Source organism: Phalacrocorax carbo, chromosome 3, assembly GCF_963921805.1.
Source record: "Phalacrocorax carbo chromosome 3, bPhaCar2.1, whole genome shotgun sequence".
Taxonomy (NCBI): Eukaryota; Metazoa; Chordata; class Aves; order Suliformes; family Phalacrocoracidae; genus Phalacrocorax; species Phalacrocorax carbo.
In genome coordinates, this window is record NC_087515.1 from 26,426,826 (window position 1) to 26,451,647 (window position 24,822).

At 39.6% G+C, this 24,822-nt stretch overlaps 1 protein-coding gene across 1 annotated transcript in view; it reads right to left on the reverse strand.

Annotated features, from left to right (window-relative positions):
- The window catches only part of USH2A (usherin), a 391,083-nt gene that overhangs the window by 21,746 nt on the left and 344,515 nt on the right, over positions 1 to 24,822 (reverse strand). Inside the window, exons 61-63 of the mRNA XM_064446238.1 lie at positions 10,817 to 11,044; positions 8,460 to 9,976; positions 7,085 to 7,406 (exon numbers count right to left, since the gene is read on the reverse strand). Coding sequence (XP_064302308.1) covers positions 7,085 to 7,406; positions 8,460 to 9,976; positions 10,817 to 11,044 — 2,067 coding nt within the window. The remainder of the gene's footprint in view (positions 1 to 7,084; positions 7,407 to 8,459; positions 9,977 to 10,816; positions 11,045 to 24,822) is intronic.

Genomic DNA, 24,822 nt, shown 5'->3' on the forward strand with positions numbered 1-24,822 from the left:
CTCAGCATATAAAGCTGCGGGGAGAAGCAGGAAAAGGGGGATGTTCGAAGTGATGGCGTTTGTCTTCCTAAGTAACCGCTATGTGTGATGGAGCCCTGCTTTCCTGGAGATGGCTGGACACCTGCCTGCCAATGGGAAGGAGTGAATGAATTCCTTGATTTGCTTTGCTTGTGTGCGCAGATTTTGCTTTACCTATTAAACTGTCTCTACGTCTACCCATGAGTTTCCTCACTTTTACTCTTCTGATTCTCTCCTCCATCCCACTATGGGGAATGAGTGAGTGGCTGTGTGGTGCTTAGTTGCTGTCTGGGTTTAAACCATGACAGGGAGACAGAGCAAAGGCAAGGGAAAGAAAGTATCATATCCACTCCTGACCAGGTACAGAAAGGTAGTAAACAAATGTGTGCTTTCTGATTGCCCATCCTCAGACCCATACTTTTCTCTCTTCAACATTCAGTTAGCATCCTTAGGGAGGCCATAAACATATAATGGGATAGATTTTAGGTCCAGGCTTCTAACACTGTGATAATTTGAGCATCTTAACATTGCTATTTGTCTCCACTGTTCAAATGCTAATAGTAAGAGTACTAAACCCATTCTGGGGAAGGGAAAGGGAAAGACAACAGGCAAACACTTTGGGACTTAAACAAAATTACCAAAATCTAAAGGAAGCTCATTTCATATAACATAGTATAACACCAGTAATTAATGAGAGAGGCAAACAGGTTTAAATCTAAAAGGTAGAAAATTAAATAATTTGTTTCCTATGGGTATATAATGAGATAGTTACCAAGTTCCCATGAGAGAGATAAGCAGATATTAAAAGGTCTTTCCAATACCTGTAATGGCTAAGGGCAACAGCTAATTCAATAGATTCGATCAAAATCACCACTTTGTTCTCTGCTCCTGACTTATTACTTTGGCTGTAGTTAGTCATCACTCATTTTAGTTTGCTTTTCAGCAGTCATAAATTATGCCTCATAAATAAAAAGATACAATCAAGGAAATCATATCAAGTCATCTACAGTCCTGGAGTATATTTTCCCCTGGTACTCACACTAATGTCTTTTTAAAGGATAGCTTGCCATGGTTTTCAATATGTCAGAATCACAATTTACCAAGAAAGGTCTTGCAAGAATGGAGCTGTAACAGTTTTTCTGGTAATTCTGGAAGCCAACAAATCCAGTCCAATACCTGTATTTAGTTTAATGAACAAAAATCAAGGATTGTTGCATCAATGCACTGTTAACACACTCGAATTTAAGATGGTGTTGACAACAGAAACATAGTGCCTGAAGCGGGCTTAGTGAAAGAAATCACATGGTTTCAAATGCCCCTTCTCCCTCCTGCATACCTTCTACCAGGGAAAAGGAAGCATCTCATTCTGCAAAAAGGTATTTAGACTAGGTATTACCATTACATCAGTGAAACAATATAGCTATATCTGCTTTACTTTTCAGAAGCTGAGGTCAAGCCTCATGCAGGTAGACTAATGCAGGTGTAGTATAAGAAACTCTCTTTTCTTGGAAGCAGGGAGCACAATGAACCTTATAAGAAAAAAACTCTCTTCCAAACAAAACGAAGAAAGGATAACAAGCAGGGACTGCAAGAAAGACCTACATTTTATTTTATGTCACTACATTGTAGTGCATCTTTCTGTCAGGGAGATGGGAAGAAACGGTGAATTAAAATGATGAAAAGGAGCTAGATATGAGGGGTATTACAAATGGGTGACCATCCATCACTGGTCAGTCAGAAAACCAGCTTCACCCCATTTTAAGCTGCAGAAGTCACTGAGCTGTTTGTCAGTAAGTAAGCAGCACAAACTGGAGCTCAGCCAATGATTTGACAGACAGGCTGGTAAACCAAGTGTCATTCTTGTCATCTCTGAAAAGTGACCAAGGGGGCTGACATATTCTGCACTCCAAGTTATTGGTCCTTCCTTAATCTTCATGACTTTGCACTCATCTTTTCCTCTTTATCTCTCCAAAGTCAGAATATGATTTATTTTCTCTTTGAAAGTCCAAGATGGAGGACCCAAAACATATTTCCCCTGATATATCTTGGGGTATTTGCTAGACTCTTCACTTGGCTGCAGTAACCAGAGTGTAAGAAACACACTTCAGAAAGCAATGGGGGTGCTGTGACTCCCACAGCGGTCAGACGCAGACAGCTTCAGTGCTAAAGACCCTGCCTTGATGTACCAGATAGTCCACCTGGAGCCATAAAATTTTCTGACAAGGGACAGTCCTACTTCTGTCTTTTACATGTCCCATGCCTGCCAAGTGAAAATAGGGATGTGTTCTAAACCAGGAAGACATTAATCTAAAGAAGCAGTCTTAAGTACGCAATTAAGTACAATTGTGGAAGAGTGACATTGCACTTGCATGGAAATCACACCATACTCTGACAACTCAGCTTTGCAGAACAGCACTAAATGCCACACTTCTCTGTTCAAAAGGGTCTTCCTTTAGCTGAGAAAACCAGGTCTGACTCTATAGGTTGTTATATGGTAATATTGTACACCATCCTCAATAACTCCTGAGAAAAGCCTACGCACTCTGTGTCAGAAATATTCCAGGAATCAAAAAATGACATTTGCAAACTCATTAGGCCTCATGAGTTATAAAGTTCGTTCCACTCGGGTTTTTTTTCAGGAGATCATGCAATTGCATCTGTTTAATACAGCTAAGGATCTCAGGCAGCATTCCAACAAATACCTAAAAGGCCAAATGCTCTAGAGAATGCAAATACCTAAATATATTAATAGACCAATAGGGGGAATTTCAAAGATCTAAGCAATTATTTCCAAATATGGGACAGTAGGCATCTTAGTGCCTCTTAAAAATCCACTGATACCTAGCAGGTATTTAGGTTTTAAAAATAATATTATTAATTTATTAATGAAATTATAATTAATAATTATAATAATATGCTTATGCAGATCTGGTCCTTAAAGAATAAAAGTGCATCCTTGAACAATAGTGGGGCACAGTCCCTTTGACCAGCATGAGCTGCTAAAGTCACTTCATCATTTTTGAAAGTGTAACTTTTGCATCTACTATTACATGCCCTAAATATTCAGCTGAAGTTTCCAGCAAAAGAAGAGAAAACCAGAACAACCCAACTCCAAAATCCTGACTTCAGATCCAAAGAAGCTGTTAGGATTCATTGAGCTAAATCTCAATACCTCCAAAAATCCTGGACAGATCGCTATCACAGCACTTTGATTTTATCTGCATTCTGCTGGAGGAAATTCAGTTGCATTTAAAGTTTTATGTCCAGCAAACAAGCCCCAAATGCAAAGACAGCAGAATCAATATCCAGTTTAAGTGAAATATAAATCTGGGTTTCATCAGCATAATAGCAAAAGCCAAGCCCTATACTTAGGAATAACTTGTCTCACAGGCAAGATATAAATTGTCAACAATAGAGGGGCTCAGACTAGATCCCAGAGGACTGCTTCAAATGACATAAGCAGAAGACAAACATGTGCATGCAAAAACCTCTCACAGTGAAATAAATGGCCGCTAGTGACAAAAACAAAAAAATTATTTAGGGTCCCAGTCAACAGCCCAGCTCAGTTGTGGAGCAGAACCAAGATAAAAAGCAAAGTCTTGAATACAGCATGGTAAACTACAGGAATCCAGTCAAGAGACCTTTTTTTTTTTTTTGTTACCCATCACTAATAGATCATTTAAAACTGGCTCAAGCAAGTCTCTGTGCTATCAACTTCCCAAAAAAACAACTTCTGACTGAGATAACTGAAAGTTGGTACATACTGAGGATATTCCATAGCCAATGTCAACAACTTCCAGCTCAGATAATAACTGGGATGTTTTCCTTTATCTAAGAAAGATTCCTAATTAATAAACAGGGCTCGGGTCTGCTACAGCACTTGCTACCTACCTAGAGCCACCTGCACTTGAATTTGCATTCTTCACAGATTGTGTCCAAAATAGCAAGGAGATCTGGTCTAACATTAGTTCTGCTATTGGAAACTACAGTAAATGGAGAGCAAACTTCACACTGTTGTGGGCCTACAGACAGGTCCTTCACAGGCATTAAAGAAAAGCTGGGAAAAGGAAATGGAAACCTTACTAATTGTACATAGTAGGACCCAAAATACATATGTGCTGTTTCCAGGAAAGGTTTAACAGCTTTGGTCACAAGAGAAGTGACAACTGAAAAAGCATACCCTCTTATACTTAAAGTGCAATAAATTTTCAGGCTTTAAATAATTAACATTTTTGCTTTGGAAGGTATTGTTCTAGCATGTCCTGTAATGCTAGGTTCAAGAAGACATCATTAAGTAACTGAAGGAAATCAAGTAACATGGTCCTGCAACCAGCAACAAGAAGCAGTCAGCTCACAGATGCTTGTCATTTCCTTCAGCACAAAGCTAACAGACACACTTCTCGCACTGGCTGTTACCTTGCAGACATGCTGCCAATCCAGAAACATCAAAAGGGAAGAAAAAGAGGTTTGTGATTGTCAAGCAGAGAAGAAAGGCTTTGTGAATGCTGCAGTGAGTACCCTTTTCTAGTAGCACCTTAGGCTCTTTTCAATAGGTTTTAATTGTCCCTTCAGGATCCTTTTCTTAGCCAAATTAGAGCTGCTGGAACTGATATATAAAGAAAACTACTGCACTCCTCCCTCCAGTCCTGGGGACTTTGACGGTAACGGAGCAAGAGGCAACGGACACAGGTTGAAACAAGGGAGTTAAACACGATAAAAATAAGAGCTATGTAGTCAGAAGTTGAAACAGGGTGCATGCACTCGCTGTACAATCTCCATCCTTGGAGATTCAAGGATGGAGAACTTGATCCAAAACTCAGCTGGACACAGCCCTGAGCAGCCTGGACCTTATCTGGACCTTCTTCAAGCAGAGAGTTAGGCTAGATGCCTTCTGGATGTTCCTTCCAACCTACATGACTCTGTGAGTCTATGACACATGTACATAGAGCAGCTGGATAGACTGTGTTGTTAGTGTGATAAAGCAACCTTTTAGATTTAATTCTTTATGGTTTCTGACTACCAAAAAGAACACAACAGTAGCAGTGGAGCACAGCTACCGAAGAACCTGATCTGTAAAAGTGCACTCTCATCAAATTTGTGGATGACACCAAACTGGAGGGGTCCAGTCAATACGTTCAAGGGCAGGCCTGCCATTCAGAAGGACCTGGAAGAATGGGTCCTCAGGAGCTTTATGAATTTCAGCAAAGACAAGTGTAAAGTCTTGCACCTGGGAAAGAATAACTCCTTACAGCATTACAGGATAGGGAATGACCTGCTAGGGAGCAGCTCTGCTGGAAAGGGCCTAGAGGTCTTTATAGATAGAAAGCTGAACATGAGCCAGCAGTGTACTCTGGCAGCAAAGATGGACAACAGCAGCTTGAGTTGTTTAAAAGGAGCATAGCCATACAACTACATGTCTTTACTTAGCACTTGTTTAATTTCGGCCCCTGAATACAAGAAAGATATTGATAAATTGGAGCAAATTCAGCAGAGGGCCACCAAGGTAATCAGGGGGTTGGGGAACTTGGCCTATGAGGACAAGTGGTGGAACTGTGGCTTGTTCAGCCTGGAGAAGAGATTGCTTTGGAGGGATATGATTGCAGTGCCACAGCACCTACTCACAGGCTAACAGGAAGGTGGGTCCAGGTGTCTCACAGTGGTATGTGGATGGGAGGAGAGAACAAGAGAAAACAGGCATAAGTTCAAACAAGAGAGGTTCAGACCGGACGTAACAAAAACCTTATTCACAATGAGGACAGTCAAGCAGTGGAGCAGACTGCCCCAAGAGTTTATACACTCTCCCTCCCTGGAGGTTTTCAAGATGCAACTGGATAAAGCCTGGAGTAACCTCATCTGACCTCTTAACTGACCCAGCTTTGAGCAGGAAGTTGGACTGGATGGCATCCTGAAAGCCCTTCCAACCTGAATTATCTTGTGATCCTATAAAGCAAATAAGCCTGTAAAAGAAAGACTGCCACCACCTTGCAGGATCTCAAGAGGTGGAATGCACTGTGTTTCATAAACATCAAAACAAATCCATGCTTGAACAATTTTGATTTTATTTTTTTTTTTAGTTTTTTTTAGGAAAAAAACATTGTAAAGACTTTTAAGCATTGCCAAACTCATCTTCAAGATATATCATGTGTACAAATATTACAATCAGAATCACTAGTGAGGCTAACTGGTATCCCGTTCAGTGAAAAATGCGTGTCTATTCTTAGGTAACATCATATTCAAAATCAACCTCCCTGCTATGATACTATATCCACTTACTTTTAGAAACAACAAATTCAAGGCTGTTTTTTTGGTGAGGGTCTAAACTGCACTAACTCATTTAAAAACTTAGGAAAGATTTCAGACGCTTATAAATAGCAAAGTTCTTAGTTCATAGGCTGAAATCAAGTAAAGCCCTACATTATCACTAGGACTGTATGATAAAAAAATGATGCTAAAACCTATAACTCTGACATAGAAAACAATTACAGGTGAAAGAATGGCAGAACTGGTCTCCTTGCTTTATCTTAGCCTCATAAGAAAAACAACAGTAAAAATACCTACGTGCATGAGAAGTAACACTAACCATCCACAGAAAATTCACTTTTGAACCACCCATAAAAACTGCTTGTGATCCTAACATCTAACTTAAAGAGGAAACAACCCCAATCCCTCTTGATGTAAACTACATAAAGTAAAAATTAATTCATAATAGATTGGGGGAGGATGGAAAAAGAAAGAAAAAACTAATGAAATGAAGCTGCCTTTTAAGAACTAGAACTTCACACTAACATTAGAGTCTTGCCAAAGCCCTGGAGGGTACACAAACATTTAACGTACAAGAAACAGGCACAATTAAGGTAAAGAAAAATGAATACTGAATAAATGTATTGCTTGTGTAAAATTATTTTCAGCTTCTCAACTATTTAAAATACATTAACAATAAACATTCCGTTATCACAAGACTATTAACATTAGAAATGAGATGTGTATGTTCGCTGTAAGTGTAAAGTAAGGTTCTCAAAGTGTACTGAAAGCACAATCAGAGCTGCTAAATGACTTCAATTCCCACCTGATATTCATATTCCGTGTAAGGCAGCAACTTGTCGTCTTTGAAGGAGGTTGAAGAACCATTGTAAACAAGTGCGAGGTCTAAATTTATTGGGGCTTGAGTTGTTTGCCTTCTGTAAAGTTCATAGTATAAAATCTTCCCATTTGGCTGCTGTGGGCCAGTCCACAGGACAGAAGTCGTCGACTGGAAGCCCCCGGCTCTGGTCTGTATTTCTATGAGAGGGGCAGGCTGCAGTGCTGGGGGTGCCTCCAGTGTCTGTACCGATGCCCACTCACTGGAGGCACAGCCCAGCTCTGTGCAAGCTTGGAGCTGTACTTCATACCTTCGGGAATACAAATCAGGAACAAAGTGATTAAAACACTGCAAATACAACTATAGACTGTGCATGAGATCCAGGGGATTTCTTAATTTCTCTTGGTCTTTGGCATTTTTTAATATGAAAATAATCTGTATCAACATACAGATTACATGATGTGCCTTGTATAGCAAAATGGAAGAACTCTCTTCTGGGTTTTCATTTGTTGGGTTTGTTGTTTGGTTTTGGTTTTGGTTTTTTGTTTTTGTTTTGTTTTTTTTGTGTTTTTTTTTTTCACAGCAGAGTTAACATCTGCACGAGAAGTGATCAAAATCATTTTGATTTTGATGATATGAATCAAAATGATGGTTCATTGTAGGAGGTGATTTGGATATCATTTGAGAGCTTAGAGCTTCACTCTACTACTCTTCTCTCTTTGAATTTAGATTATTTATATGTAAATAGTAGACAGACTTATCAACCATGTAACACACACAAATTATGCCTATACAAATACATAAGGAAAGGTCAGGTAAATAGTCAAGAATTAGTGGGGAAGATATTACTTCAGTATCAAGCGTGCTCCTTCTGCAGCTGAGCCTGGTACCCTCTCTTAAGTTTTAGCTTTCACTTAAAACCAAGTCACTTGTTTTCAACTCAGGGGTGCGAGCATGTTCCTGGTGTGACTCCATTAATCTTAGCTTAGCTACTCTGTGAATGAGCTAGCTATTAGGTCTTTGGTCTCCCCACCCCAAACTTTGTCAACTAAAGCTCTATTTATTCTTCAATGCAGACATCTTGCAAAAGATACACAAGTACAAGACTGCTGGTTTTGGAGTCTATACCAGAGTAGTGAACTGGCCTTGTATTAATTACGACCAAAGTCAACCCTATGCACTTCATCAAGACAATATATAGCTGGTGTTACTATAAATTTGAAAATCCTGGTTTTATCATGTGCTTTTTAGGAAACAAAAAGCCATGTTTGACTATCTGTTTAAACAAGATGGTTAAGTTATCTGCCAGTCCACTGAACCACCTTGCAGCATTTGTTCCACAAATGAGGTGTTCCAGACTTACCTACTGTAGGGTTGTAGCTCTCCCACTATGTACGACCGTGTCACAAAGGAAACATGAGATGCATCAAAGTCAACAGTTTTCTTTCCTGTTTCAGTAGGCTTATGGATCGAGATTGTGTAATTTCTAATGTCACCATTTACTTTGGTAGGAGGATCCCAAGCCACCAAAATCTCCTTTGAGGACCATCCCTGCAACCTAGGAGGCAACATCCCAGATGGAGCAGAGGGGTTGGTTTTTATCTGAGCTGACGGGCTGGTCACACTCCCTTGACTGTTATTTGCAGTGACAGTGTAGCTGTACTCCATGCCTGGCATTAGGGTGAAATCAAGATACCGAGTTTCCAGACCTGAATAAACAAGAACACCATCCCTCCTTAGCTCGTAGCTTGTGATTTTACCATTGGGGTTAGCTGGAAGTTTCCATGTGATTTCAATCGACTCCGAGCCCATGGCAAGCAGCCTGGGAGCTTCCATATTTAATGGTGGGGCCTCCATGGTCATCACTGACTGCGTTATGCTAGATGTGCAGCCCCCCACCGTACAGGCAACCAATGCAAAATCATACTGTGTGTAAGGCTGTAGATTAGAAATAAACATTTGCAAACTTTTGCCAGGGTAATACTCTTCACTGTTTGATTTCAATATGTACTTGGTGATATCTCCATTTTGTATTTGGGGAGGTGCCCAGGACGCATTAATTTGAGTGGCACTAACAGCCTGCAGAGATGGTGGATCCACTAAGGCAGGAGCTGCTTCCAGTGTCTGTATTGCAGCTGGTTCACTGGTAGAGCAGCCTCCCATCGTACAGGCAACTATCGCATAACTGTACATCGAATAGGGCAGTAAGTCTTCATCCGTGTAGCTGAAAGTAGCAGCATCGAAGCTGAAAGGATAGAGAACGTCATTTTTTAGCAGTCTGTAGGACTGAAGAATACCATTGGGCTGTCCTGGGGAGGCCCACGAGATGAGCACTTTACGGGGGTTAACTGACACCAAGGATAACCTGGGGGCAGTGAGACCTTTTGGGGCAGTTTGACTGGTCTTTGCCACTGTCCAGGAGCTGTCGGCATAGCCTGCTGCATTCCAGGTGCGTATTTTATAGTCATACCTTGTCCATGGCTGTAAACCTTTATCATTATATATGAATGTATTACTTTCAGTGTTATATTCTGTGAAAACAATTTTCTCGTCTTCTGTTGTTGCTCTGTATCCTGCAGCATTTTCTTTTGTGCATCTGTGAATAACTTCATAGCGAATTATTTTTCCATTTGGATTAATTGGCTGCAACCAGCTCAGTTCAACATTAGTAGCATTCACTGCCTGGATTACAGGTGCCATCTGAGACACTGGGGGTGCTTCATCTGTTCGGACTGGCTGGGGTGGAGAACGAGTGCAGCCTGCCGCATTGCAAGCTTCCTGTACGAGGGTATAGACAGTGTATGGCTCAAGGCGCCTGAAGAGGAACTGGCGAGACAAACCACTGTACTCCAGGTTGTCATCACTGAAAATATTGTAGGTCTGGTGAATAAAGAAAGAAGGAAAAAGACAAAAAAGGCAGAGAGGGAAGAAAGGACAGAAGCCAGGATAAAAGGAAAAAATTATAGAAATCAACAATTTTTGTCAATAACCAGTAGATGAGACACCTTAATCTTTGCAATAGGGTAAGAACTATTAACCAATGATTCAGAAACTTACTTCCTTACTCGTAACAATGAGCACACATACAGATCATTCATACAAAAGTAATGTTTTTGATTCAATTTTCATGATTTTTTCATTTTGGATGCAGTAATAAATCACTTAGTGACATTTTTCATTTTATTTGTTTTTTATCAACTTCTATTGCAAGGCTCTCACAGGCTAGCACAAAGCTTCTTGCAGACTAACTCTAGAGAAAAAAACGTAAGAAAAAAAACCTCAAAATAAACCCCTCTAGTTGCAAACCCTGCAGGTAAAAGTTTACACTCGGTTGAAAACATTGAGCTAAAAGAAGCCCCAAATTTCAGAACACCATTCTGTCAAACCCAGGTTTTATAGAAACACATTTTGGCGATGTCTAATGTATGCCAAGTAAGATTATGAGCTTTCATGCATAGCTTTCTATGCATTAAATGAACAATTTTGTTCACTGTAAATGAACACTTACAGTCATGGGGTAGCACAGGGATGTTAATACTTATTTTAATATAAACACAAGTGGAGAGCACTCACAAAGTGCCTTGTGCTTACATAGGACTTCTGTCTTATTTTAAAGTATAATGCATTTGATTGAGTCCTTTTTCAGCAAAAATATTTTAATCTGATGTTCAGCATTTCCCTTCTCTTTTTCATCAAGCAAAATGTCAAGATGACGATTACCTTAATCACGCCATTGGGTTGGGAGGGCTCTGACCATTTTAGCAGCAGAGCCCTGCCATTTTCTTTCTTTTCCACAGTGAAGTTGCTCAGGCCACCGGGTGAAGCTTCCAACGTGAGCACAGATGTCCAGGGGCTTGAAACCTGCCCAGCATTGTTTACAGCTACGACATGAATATTATATGTTGTGAAAGGTTTCAATCCAAATAAATGAGCCTGATTCTTTGTTCCCTGAAGCAAGAATACAGATGTTTGAGTTAGTTAAAAAAGTAATCAGCATCTGTGGTTTATGTCATTTGGAAAATGAGGTCTCAGCTCTGGGTCACTTCTGACTACTTTGCAGAATACCCCACCTGGTTACCAGGATTTTTTGGTGGGTTTCCATAGCTGAACTTCAAAAAGAAACTCTTAGGCTTTTAAAAAATATCTATCATTATGGTAGAGCCCCTGGAGATGACTCCTGGGGAGTCATGCGGCATTCAAATCTCAGCTAGCAAACAACTTACAGTTCATTCAGCATGTGTCTGAGCTTTGCTCGGTGAGGATGAGAGTGCCTGGTACTCTGAAGGAGTCAAGCACATATAAAAACCTGTGGTATATGACTGATGCCTGCCTCTACAGAATCCTTACACATCTTGTGTGTAGATGTGACATTTGATAGGCATGCCATCCTATTCTAGCTACTTAGAGCATTGTAATCTGGATAGAGAACAGTGTTTCCAAGAGCATAGTTTCATTTCCTTACTGAAAACAAACCCCTTAAAAGCGAGGGCCAGGGGCAGGGCCAGGGCGGGGGGTGGTGGGTGGTGGGGTGGGGTGGGCAGAGAGGGAGGGAGGGAGTAAACTTTTTTGTATGTTCTTGCTTTGAAAAGATGTTGCTTAAGATAAATTCATGAGACAAGACAATTGTGGGGCAACCCACTGCCTTATGAGAACCCTCCCCATTTCTCCAGGTTGGAGGAAGCAGCCATATTGCTGATGGGCACACAGGCAAGCAGGCTAGACCCTCCCTGGCACCAAACCCTCGCTTCACATCGGTGGAGAGAGGCTAGGAGGAGCACGGCTGTTCGTGAATCCCACTGGGCTCTGCCAGGGCTGGAAGGGCCAGGGCTGACCTGCCACCACGCCAGATCACAGCCCACCACAGGGACATGCAGCTGGATGCATCTGGAGGGACATCAACCAACCATGGCCAGAAGGGGCCACTGGCATTGCAGCTCACAGCTTTATCCATCTTACCCCAAACAGCATCTGACACAGACTTGAAACCTCTCTGACACGAGGCAAAGTGAGCCTCAGCACAAATTCAAATCTAGGCAGGAAGAGGATACAGCTGTAGTATTATTTAAACAGCCAGGAAAGATACAGTGGCTAACAAAGAACAGGAGTAACACATTTAAGTAGGAGACTGTTCAGATTTGTCTCATCAGAGGAACGAGGAAGAAAGCAGTTCAGCTCATCACCAATACATTTAATCTCATTTTTAGTTGTGCTTTTGCATTAATTATATAGATCTCAAGAAGGGGAGAGTGGGAATTCAGTTTCTGTCGCGTGGTAGCAACAGCTGAAGTCAATTTCCCTGTTTCAGTAAGTCATATTAAGTTGTTAAATGCTAACACTTCCAATTGTTTAATATTTAAACATTTGTTAAGCTATCAGACTCAGAAACAAATTTTAAAGAAATATTAATTTCTTTTTTTAAATATTAAAAGTTAGATCATGAATATTTAAATAGTTATTTCCTCACAACAATGAGTTAGTCTTTTAGATAAATATAGCACTGCATTTGAATGACCATTATGAATATTAAATCTGAAGATGCCACAAGTACAGATTATAAACATACTTTTCTGATAAATGATTCCTTTTTCTGTTAAACAGGGCAAACACTAGCAAGATTAATAATGCAAAAAAGTATAATTCTTTGTTAGGAATTCCCAGTCATCACTGCCAAAAAAGCATAAGCTCAAATGCAAATAGCAATCACCTCGAACAGATTATATATAAAAAAGCTCTGGCTGCTGTGGGACATTTAGAGATATCTTTTGTCATAAGAAACATGGAAAGCATGTGGGCTATAAAGCAAAAACATATGTATATTGTCAATAGCAGCACCTGTTCAATTACAGTTTATTTCAGTATGGAGAATTTAGTTCAGCCCCTAGATGGCAATACTATCAAACACTTTTTGTAACATGAGTACTTAATGATTAACAACGTGCATTCAGTCATCCAACATACTCAAGGCAGCCATTAAAAAAATAACAAAACTGATTTCATTATAGATTCTTTTAATAAACATTTATGGCTTAGATCCTTGAAAGTGGAAGCGTTCAAACTGCCATAGCCAAAAACCTATACAGCCAAATGCAAAATTATGAACTGCAGGTTAAAGAACAGAGCTCAAATTGAAGTTCATGCTTAGCATAAAAATCTGGCATCAGAAATTATGTTGGCACAAAACATGATTAAAATTAGCTTTACAATTGGATGTGGTCTGTATTAATAGTTTTTATGAGGACAGTTATCTATTAGGTTTTCAAAACAGAACTTTTAAAAGACTAAAAATTACATTCTGTGGTTTGGGGTGGGGGGGCAGGGGACAACGGGAGGAAGGGAGCACATGACATTAAATTACAGCCCTGAACCGCTACACAGAGGCTCTCGAAGGTATAAACACCGTACAAACACCGTACAAAAACCAATGGCTCTGCTTTCTAATCAGCTGCATCATCAGGGTGGGCTTTTGTGACAGCAATGCTGTAAAACACTTCATTTCTTTTTTTAAACAGAAACCTGGCATATTTTTCATCACCCTCTACCATTTCCTCACTAAACCTCAAGATTTAATTATTTACAATCCTCACCACACTTTGAAATGAAACAAGGATGGAGGGATTTCCTTGCCTGCAGTTCATCATGTTCTCTGGAGACTGCTAAACCATTCCTTCCAGGGATGACTTTTATCCCTGGCTCCTATAGATACTTCTTGAAGAGCAAACGGTTTACATGTATTTTTGTTTTGTTTGGTTTCGAAGTAAGCTCAGGGGACATACTCCCAGAATACGGAGCCACGTTTTCTCCCCCTGCACTGCTGCCATTGCCATTTGTGAATTTGCTCAGCTCAAAGGCTGATGCTGAAAAAAGGATGGATGGCAGCCTCAGTGATTCATTTTAAAAATTACTTTACGTCCTCCCATGACATTTTCAGCCTAGAAATACTGTCCCACTGGAATGGTCAAATATAAATAGCAAAATACACCTTGCAAAGGATAGCAGTGTAACCTTTGGCTTCAGTGGACAATGACACAGCCTTAAACAGGCACAGGAGCAAAATCATTGTGTGGAATATTGTCCCAGTCTTTGTCTGCAAAGCCATGAACTCATATATCCCATGTTTACACACTGCTAACAGGCCAGATTTCATTTACCATTAAAAGCAAACCAACAGAATAAAATTTTAATGCGAACATTAAGACATTCATAGACTGACTGACCATGAAAGCCAATGGACTACAATCCCATACCCTCCTTTCTCTGTCTCCTACCGCAAAGCATTCTCACTCATTCAGTCATTAAGTTAAGAATAATCCAGCAAACATTTAAATGTGTGCACTCTCACATTCCTCCTGTAAGGCCTGTACTTTTGAAGTAAACACTACAGAAACGGACTCCTGAGGCAAGCTGTGAGGAGCCACCATGATCTGATCCCTGTACTGCAGCCCAGAGCCCAACCTTTGACATGGCCCTGGCTTTTGGCAGCCCCATCCCTTCCCTTGAGCAGCACCGGCAGCACCACCCTACTCCAGGCAGGACCACACCTTCGTTTTTGCTGTGTAAAATGATTCATGCACTGCCAGTGGCAGCACAAGCTGTTAACGGCAACAAATACACTCCTCGGCTAATTCCACTCTTCCAACTGTAAATTAAGATAAAAGTTATTTAAAATAAAACCTTGTTTTAACACATTTTTCAAAACATAAAACGAGAGAACATGAATCATGAATAATGTAGCTGTCAAGATTTGCTTCGGATTGCCTTTTTTGTTTGTTTATTTTTTAATTCATGAGCGCAGAAGTCACTTAAAGTCTGGAAACAAATTAGCATAGTCTTTCATGCTGTTCAAAGGCAGCAGCATCCATAATGCAAGGTGCCTGCCTTCCTCACTACCTCTTGGTCCTCCTCCCTGGCAGGGGCAAGGCTGCGCAGCCTTCAAGGCTCTGATGATTTTACACTGCCTACTGTGATTGCTTTTGACTACTTGAAGTGCCCCTAAGGTGGCAACAGGGTCAAGAGGTCTTTGTAGGTTGAAAATGATCAAAAATTAGCATTGATCCATAGCTGTCAATAATACTCTGTGCGGGTGGACTCCCTGCACAAATGTTTAAACTGCATACAACTACACAACCTAGTCATCTTTGAATCTATTGATCTGATGAAGCAGCACTTTCCAGTGGTGTCACTCTGGGCTTTTCCTCTTTTTTCAAGGCAGGCCACTTCATCCAGTTGCCCAGGTCTCAGGGCAGGAGTTCAAAATGTGACAGATGCATCAGAAGACCTCTGAACCACTGGAGAGCTGCCCAACAGGCAGCTTGAGTATCTGTCCCTTCTTCAGGGGTAATCATCAAAACTCAGGAAGTCATCACCAGTCATGTTAAGGTTAGGCTCTGGTTTCTTCTCTCTCCGTCTTCTCTTTGTACAGTAATCCCTATTTGGTAGGTATCTTTGATATCTGATTAAAAAGCTCACTTATTCTTTCTGTAAGTCTCTAACTAAATTCAGTGGCATCAGACACTACCACACTGCTGATGGTAGTAGTTGTACAGGGATCCAAACCTGTTCTTTCGTAACACCCAGACATAAATGATGGGAAGGTAATTCACTATGACATTCCCTTGCCTACAGAGGCAGAGATGCTGAACTCTCCCTGGACAAGGGAGGAGAAAGTTATGGTCTCCTGGCAGTCAAAACATTAATCCAGCCGTTCTCCAATGCCATGCCAATTTTCAAACTCTCCATCAAGGAAGTCAAACAGATTCCTCTGTAAGTGACAGAAGTGATGAGGAATGCTTGGGGTTTTACTAAGATACTTAGTTTATCCTCACCTTTGTCATTACCCTCTTATCCAGTTCCCCATGTAATCCAGATTCCTTGCCATTTTCTGCAAAGCAATGGGAGCGCTTCCACCTTGATTCTGATGTTCACTCTTATTTCCCAGACTACTTCTTAGCCCCTGCCTTCACTCTAAAAATTGCACTGAGTTCATATGCATATGCAGTCCGTAACTTGTCCTTTGAGTTGTCTTCCTTCTCAGGCTTGTATCATGCACACTGTCTTTTTCACTTTAAAAATCTACTCTATTCCTAAAGCCTTATGCTGAAATTCACAAGGATGTAACTTACAGAAACATAAGTAATCCATGAGTCCCTTCCTGCAGCGGCATGGACTGGAATATAAATTATTCCCATGGTAGCAGTAAAAAATCTCAAAGATTAGGCAAACAGAAGCCAAAGTGTTACCCATTTTACCAGAAGTTATCTTGCCTAGAGGTGACCAGAATTTCCGTTTTACCAGAGATTGATGTTGCAGTAGTTAATTTCCTCCCAGCTTGTGTAAAAAATAATTTTAGATTTTGTCATTAAATTTTTAGTTAATTTCACTGTTAAAATTTTACATTTGAAGAACTTTGCATTTCATTTTAGAGTTTTAAAATTGCCTTTCAACACATGTTTTTCATTTGAAATCATTATTATATTATTTGGTATTACCCAACAGGCCTTCAATAGCAGTAACATGTATTACATTGGTGATAATTTTTATGGTATATAAGAAGCCAAAGAATTATTGAAGAAAACTAAATAGATATTTAAATAATATATTTTTTAGTTTGTAAAGCCGGACATTTCTTTATTAAACCTAAAATAATTTTGAAATGTTTTTGCCCAGGGAATATTCTTCCAAAGTGTCTTTGGTTGAGACAAAAAGGCACTCTTCCTTTCCCAGCCCTGAGGTGGATCAATGCAGTCTTTTACTCTATAGAGGCTAGGAAATGACATTCAGGAATTCATTATATTTGAGATTGCTTTTTTATAAATAAATTGAGGAAAATGTATTTTTAAAGTAGATTAGATTCAAGTTACAAAGTAAAGCACATAAAATGATTTCTTTATTAAAACATTAGAACATAATCATAAAATATTCTTTGCTTGAGATTCCTGGCAAACTTAATGTGGTTTTTTTTATTTTACTTTAAGAATGTTCTTGCCATTTATTTTTAAAACCAGTGGTAGTTTTGCCATCAACATCAGAGAACACTAGTCATCTATCTTCTGTGACTCCATGTTCTTGTCCTATCCTAACAGTACCATGCTAGCAGTGTTTTTTAATAAAAAACCTAATTTGCACATCCTGTTTCACTCAGCACATAACTGAATAATTTCTTATGCAAATAGTCCTACATGGGTTTGTGGATTATACCAGGGAAAAACCTTTAGAAACAGCAGTAATCTAAGTTTAAAATGTTCTGTAAACAACAACAATTAATACCTGATATAGAATTGTTACATTGCAGTTCATTTTCCTCAGAGCATGTAAGGAACTGTGAATTGCATGCAGCTGAATCCGTCTAGGGCAGTTGGTGCCTATTTTCACAGTAGACAGTTTTCTTTCCCAGCAGACCTGGGGGCCTGCTGCAGTCTCACCAGGTGTCTGAATCCCCAGCTTTGACTTGAAAGCAAAGCACCACAAAGAAAACTAGGGTGCATTGCACATTAAAAGTAATTCAAGCACATTCAGCAAGCTGCATTTGTCACTGTATTGGTATTTGGGTAGCAGTACACTTTTAAACCACCAACATCACACTTTTGCTGGTAAAACCTTAAAAAAAAACCCTCTTGGGCAAAGCCAACACTTCAGCAGCCTTCTCCATGCTATTTTAGTAAGATCTTCTCTTTCTCTTTGCTTCTCTCTCCTCTCTTCCTTTTCTCTCCTCCCTTGTCCTCTCTTTTCTTACATAATTATTATTTAAAATTCATCAAATATTGCTGAGTGCCACCCTCTCAGAAATGTATTTGTATCTGTATTTATCTAATTTCTACTAAGAAATACTGAAAACCAAAAAGAGATTTTTTCTGCATGACTAAATAAATCAAATAAACCAAAATATCAATGACATGACATTCCACTATAGACACCATCTAGAGGACAATGTCAACATGTTTTCCTAACATTAATATTTTATCTCTAACAACACTTACAAGACCTACTGTATAATAAACCATAGTTTTGCACCTTCTTTCTTTTTTTTTCCCCCCATTTTTCCACTTTAAACCATGTTTATTATTCCTTCTCGAACAAAAGTGATGGACAAGGAGAGAAGAACTTCCTTTTATACAAACAAGATGCCTGATGGGACCATTTTCCCAAGACTTGTGGTTTTGGTCAGTTCAAATCTGACATCCTTACTTAACCTGAATGAAACTTTTTGCTCTCAGTAATTATTCTGGATATGAAGAACTAGACTAAGTTCCTCTTCAAAATAAGACAGGCAGAACCTGAAGCAGGAATGTTAATGTTATTTATCTGAGATACAATAAAGCATGAGATAAAATACTTAAATCCCACTGAAAAAACATGTGTTACCCTCAGTAAAATGCATATATATTGTACATTCTGGTCTTTAGCTGAGTAGGGCATGCTTTGCAGAGAGCCGATGGGAGTGAGAGATGATAGAGCAGACACATCAGCAAAGACTTCATGGTACATGAAATCTGGCATCATATTAAAGCAATGTCAAACCCTACAGGATTGAGCTGGGTGGGTTTTGTGACACCCCAAATTCACACACTGTGTAATCTGGAAACTGCATAAACTCACCAAGGCATTGCAGACCTTGCAATTTGTTGAGCCTGCCTTGGTCACAAGGGGAATGGGAATGAATGATCCTTCATGTGAACCTTTACATCTGGGATAGAAACATGTCTTCAGGGAAGCTAAAAAGCTAGGAAAGGCAAGCACACAAACGCTGGCTGGTGTTTGTATCTCTACAGTTACAACTAGTGCACTCGTACAGCTGAACTCCAGGAATATGTTTAAAGTAAGTACCACGCATAGTGGTCATGCTGAACAGCAACTTCCCATCCACTATTTGTTAACATCTAGGAGCGGTCTTCCTCTCATGGACTTGTTCTATGTTGTCTGTAGGCATGGCACAAGAAAGAAAAACCACTACTGCTGTAAAACAGCAGCTAGAGCCTAAGGGCTCAAACCTGCAAATGGTAGGGGGTGCATTCCTTAATATGGAGCATTAGGGGGTTAATGTTATGTTTTTCCTAATGCTATAAACTGTATTTTCTATTTGATATATTGGCTGATGGCCAGAATGCAGTTAGATGCTTGTCAGAGCAAACAAAACCTGGACTGCCATATCAGTGCAGTCTCAAATCCTTTTTTTATTCCTAGCAATGTCCAGAGTGGCAGGTGTTTTGCAGAAGGGCTTCTGTAATTTTAAACCAATGTAATGAAACCGTGGATGTTTTTGTTATCCATAAAAATGGATAATTTATGTACCTTAACTTCTGGACTGCAGGTATCTTGTGGTAATCAGTTTTGCCTTGCTGTAGAAAGAACATACCCTTGTCACTATCAAATGTTTTGGCTCTTGGTTTCATTTGAAGTTCTGTTTTTCAAGCATTCTCTTTGCTCCTCTATGACATTTGTAACTACATGTATCTGTACCATAAGCCTTCTTATCTCCTTTCAAATTACACCATATAAGATATTGTGAAGAAAAGTGGCTCTGAACACTGTAAAACTACTTCCATCTGATCTTAAAATGACCTGTGCATAGTATCCGAAGATTTCTATTTTCTGTAAAATTTGAAAAAGACGGTTTGGCTATGTTTTTGGTATATGGAAAACAGACAGGGGAAACCCCTTATTTTTCCCCTATAAAAGCAATTCTTTTCATTTTTTGCCTTTGCACAGCTCAACAGACATAATGGGCAAAAGGAAATATAAAGAGAAAAAAATTGAAGAAAATCTTTAAGGGGACTTGTACAAGGACAACCTGAATCTATGTTAAGATTGCAGGTGAACTCCCACATCAGTTTCCTTGAAAATGCCACTGAATGTCAGTTGTGCTCCATAAAATTAAGACTTTGCAGTTATATATGACTTTTCATTGTAGGAACTCACATCATGTTACAAACATTAATTAATTAAGTCTCAGGCTATCCCCCTGTGTTACTGCATGCAGCTTTAGGAAACTATCATATTGTTTTAGATCCCATTTTACACAGGTACAATAGATGTGTCATATTATTGTTAAATGCAAGCTTACTTTATTCCCTTTTCTCAATCATTCTCAGTCCTTGTCTCTCTCACCCAATGCATGCAAAAAAGAGCGGTTCTAGCTGCAGCAAAGTAGAGGAAGATAACACAGCCTCAAGGCAATTCACAGTTTTAAATCCCTGCTTTCTGCCAACACAATGGAAAATAAAAGCAACATTTTAAAGGAGACTAAAAGGTTTTTACTTCCTACTGTTTTATTCTTTTTCTCTGCCCTGTACCGAACAATCCTAGCTTTTCGTTCAAACTTTTCCTGCTATGTATGTAACCACTTCTGAGAGATATTAAAAGGTAAGCATAAACAATTTACTTGGAGCTACATTATAAAGGCCAAAGTTTAGTCTGAATATATGGCTGAACTTAAAATGTCACCCTTAAAATGAACTGGATATTTTAAAAAACAATGGGCCAAAAAGTATACAAATCCCTATGTCTTGAAAGGCTTGCTTTCACCACGTCTTTCATTCTTTCCCTTAATGCTTTACACTTCCTTCATGAAAATACCTGCTCTCCAGGTAGAGACAGGCTGAAATGAAATGAAAGCGTGCAGGTAGCAGTTTGGGAAAGATGCAGTCCAATTATGCCAATCCATGCAAGCAAAAAGAGATTTGCTCTGCACCTTTTTGTACTGCTTAGTCACTCTTAGCAGAAGGCCAGAAACACACTGCTTCTGCTGGTAGGGATGCCCTCTCTCCTGTAGGAGAGAGAGTTCAGCCTATCTTCTGAATATTAGCAGGGGATATTGATTAGACATATATTGAGGTGTACACTTTGGGGACATATTCCTCACAGCTTGCCATCAAAATACTGACAGGTTCAGCAGAGATCTGACACCTTCATTCCAGAACTTGCGGGATGTTCCCCCAGATTTGGTTTAGGGGATTACTACAGGGGATCCCTGCCCCTGCTGATCATATAAGCTAGTGGAAAGCCTCAACAAGTTGTCTGAAACACCCCCTGTGGCACATGATGGTAAGAAGAACAAAAGTCTTGTTTTCCCATTGCAGCTACTACATAGGACTGCACTGTTGATGGAAATAATGAGGTCCAATAAAGATTAAGTAATACATTGTTGTGTCCCTTAGCAGCTATGTCCTGCCATATGAAGGCTCAGAATCAACTACACACCAAGAAAAGAGTACAAAGGAAGATAGGAAGAAAGAGTGGTTACAGATTTTGGTGGAGTAACTGGGAGAGAAGCTGCTTGCAGATTTAATGTCTTGAAACCAAGTGATGCCAGTGGATAGATGAACTTCCAGATCCTCCTAGGATCATATGGCCACAGTCTAAGCCTCTTAAGGCACAAACTGGGAAGAAACTCACCTTGACACAGCATATGAAGCAGTGTCTGCAGACTGCCCATTCCCATTTTTTATGCTGTCAGACCAACACTAAATTCATATACATACACAGAAAAGTAGACAGACAAACCTGCTACAGTGCAAACAGGAAAATCCACTAACTAGCATCACTTTAAAATGTTAATGCATAAATGAAACAGATTTTTTTAATATGTCCTTTCATATGGCTTCAAATTCATTAGTCCTTTCTAGTGTGGCTCAGGCTTCTCAGTGCAAAGCTCCTGCCAAAAGAGAAGAAACTCTGAGCTGCTTGTGATTTGCACTAGCAAGATGCAGTAGCTAGGGAAGAGATGAAACATATAAATACTGAAATATTACTTGAAAACTAAAGCATAACAAGTTTAGTTCAGATTCTGTATTTTCCTTGGATATTTAAGTTACTTGGGGAATTAAAATAGATCATCAAGTCAACTTGTACATAGTTATGCTTAGTACAAAACAAATCGTGATGGTTTAGGAGTTGAAAATATCTTTACAGAACATTATTGACTCCAGCATATTAACTTGTAAATCCACTAGTTCCACTGGCTCATCTATTGATTAGCTGCATGTATGCAAGTTATAAATGAGCAATCCAAAAAGAAATTACTACAATTTAGTAATTTCAGGCCAGACTTGTAAATGGATTCAAGTGCTCAAAGATGAAGATAGGCACAATGGGAAATAGTCAGAGCTCCTACATTCAGACACAAAACTTGTGTAACTAGTGTCCTCAGTTACTCTCTGTACTGTGTGCAGAAGCAGGGATGTTCCTCCAAAAGGAAAGTCAGATGTTTATGCTTAACTTCTGTTTTGAATAGCCCTTCAGAGGACCCTCTCTCTCTCAAAGACAGTTTAGACAGACTGGCCTACATTGGTCATCTAAAGTAAGTATTTAGAATTCAGAGCTGTGACTTTTGCTTAAATTCACTTAAGACTCAAAGAGCCAAGAAGACAGTGACCTTTTCAATCAGCACACAATAACAGACCATACAGGTGAACTCTTTTCTTAAGGTGAAACAGAAAACTATTGATAACTTCAGATGTTAAACTGCAGCTGTTTCAAAGCACTCCAGAATCAATGGAAGCTTCCTTTTGCCTTTTCAAGGATCCCGGATCAGGGTCTTCATGACTAGAACAAAACTATGTATGTAGATGGCATTCAACCAGAACAGGGACTGGGTTTAGTTGATCCGTAATATTGAAGCAAACATCCCTGACTCCTGATTTCTATGCATAGGTCAACATGTCTGAGATGATGTTACTCAAATCAGTATGGTTTAAAACTTCCATTAACACCCTCAAACCAAATATCATTACGGCGTTTGTTAACAAAGCAATCGTAACTGTTGTGGTGCTTCTATGCAGGACCAGAAAGATGAAAAATGCAGTATGCTAACTAGCTGTTGCAAATTTTTTCTCAGAAATGTCCTATTTTAAAAGCCACATGTTCTCCACTCTATTTGTCCTCCAAGGGGGCACGGTATTTGACATCAAAGCACCTGGAGCTCAAACTATTGTGTTACCTGGTGGGAAAGGTGGTGATGATGTTCTCATTTGCTCTCAGGGTCTCTGCTCAGTTTTTTTAGGCCAGGACTTTCCAGTAACATTAAGCACAGCACTTAAATATGTCACTGTCTTAAGCTACAACTACAGCATAAATCTCATGATCTATTGGTACATCACAGGTCTAGCATTTGTGGCATAGACTAGCATTAGAGAAAATCTAAATTATCATCTGTCTTGAACCCCTGAAGAGAAAACAATAAAAAATAATTTTATGATGCCATACTTCACTTCATCTGGGAAAAGATGTCTTCTAGACTTCTCATTAATTCTTTTTTAAAGCCTGTTGAAATATAAGAGCTCTTGAAAGTTTCTTTCATTTTGTTTGTGCAGAGTAAAGCTTTGTTTATAGCAAAAATACAGAAAATTTATCACTGCAAGGAGTCCACTTCCCTCACTCTCTTGCTATATTAAATCTGCATTTGCAATTCCGATCTTGTGGGACAACTGTAACCTTGGTGCCTTTTTTGTAGCCACTAGAGTAGCATCTCCACACTGCATGGAGGGTTTGGCTCAGGCTAGGAACTCTGATCTGGATGGGAAAAAAGAATCGGTGCATTCAAAGCTGCAGCAAACAGACCTGGAAAAGTACTCAGAGCAAAATTCAGAAGCAAAATCAGTAATGATTTGTGATATGCCCCAGTAGGTTAAATAGGTACTTGTCATCGTACTAGTACTGAGAAGCAGGAAGGACAGATATAAAGACTGTTTTGAACATTATTGAATCTGATTAACTGTCTGGTTTGGGCTCAGTTTAAATTTGCCAAGAGTAAAAGTTGCCTGTCATCTTTTCCCTGTTCCAAGCACAGATAAGATTGTCACACAATTCAGAAACTGTGCTAGGTTTAAAGACAAACACAAGAGCTGCCTGTCAGCTCATTGACCAACCAGCCAACCCAGTCAGCTAACTCACAATCTCTGATTTGTCTGTTTGACACCACTCAGTTGTGTTTGCAACACTGTCAAAACACACTTCCACCAGCATGAATATCCAGCAGGAACTGGGTGCCCTTGCAAGGGTGTGGAAGTTTCTGTTTTCAAAGGTGCACAGGCAGGGGAAGGAGCAGCTCCACCTGCTCAGCAGACCCAGAGTGGTGCAGTCCAAGGGAAGGAGGGATGGCAGCAGCGGGGCACAGAACCCCTTAGTTTCCAGCAGCCACTTCTACGAAACTGGTACAGACAGCTCCGAGTGCACCTCCCTTGAACAACTGATGTGTACCCAATCAGCCAGATCCTAGGCTAGTAACATGGCTGTGCTAGGTTCTTTTACCAAAAGGTCTGGCAGATATGAACTGCACATGGTTTAAAGTAGAAGTGGTCAAACTGAATATTCTGAATAGCATTTATTATAAACTTATGTGATTTTTCCTCCCATAGAAATGGCCATCCCAGAGTTTTTTCTTCACAAACTGAATAATTGGATGAGTGTTTTTGAAATGAAATCTCATTGGCTAATTATTCACTTTATTTATTTACTGTTTAATTTCCACATTGTATGTTGAATCACCAGAATTAGTCAGTAGTGCATCTGCTGACTGGATAACTACTTTCATTTTGTTTTTAATAAGTTATGGCCATTTTTAATAAACAAATTTTTAGGGTTGCTAACTCTGTTAGTAAAATTCACAGAAATTTTTGAAACCATTTTAATACTCTGCAATTCTCCAAGCAGGCTGAAAAACAACAGAAAGTCCCACTATGATCCAAAAGAATAAAAACAACGCTTCAGTTTGAGAGAGAGTCACATTTTGGATT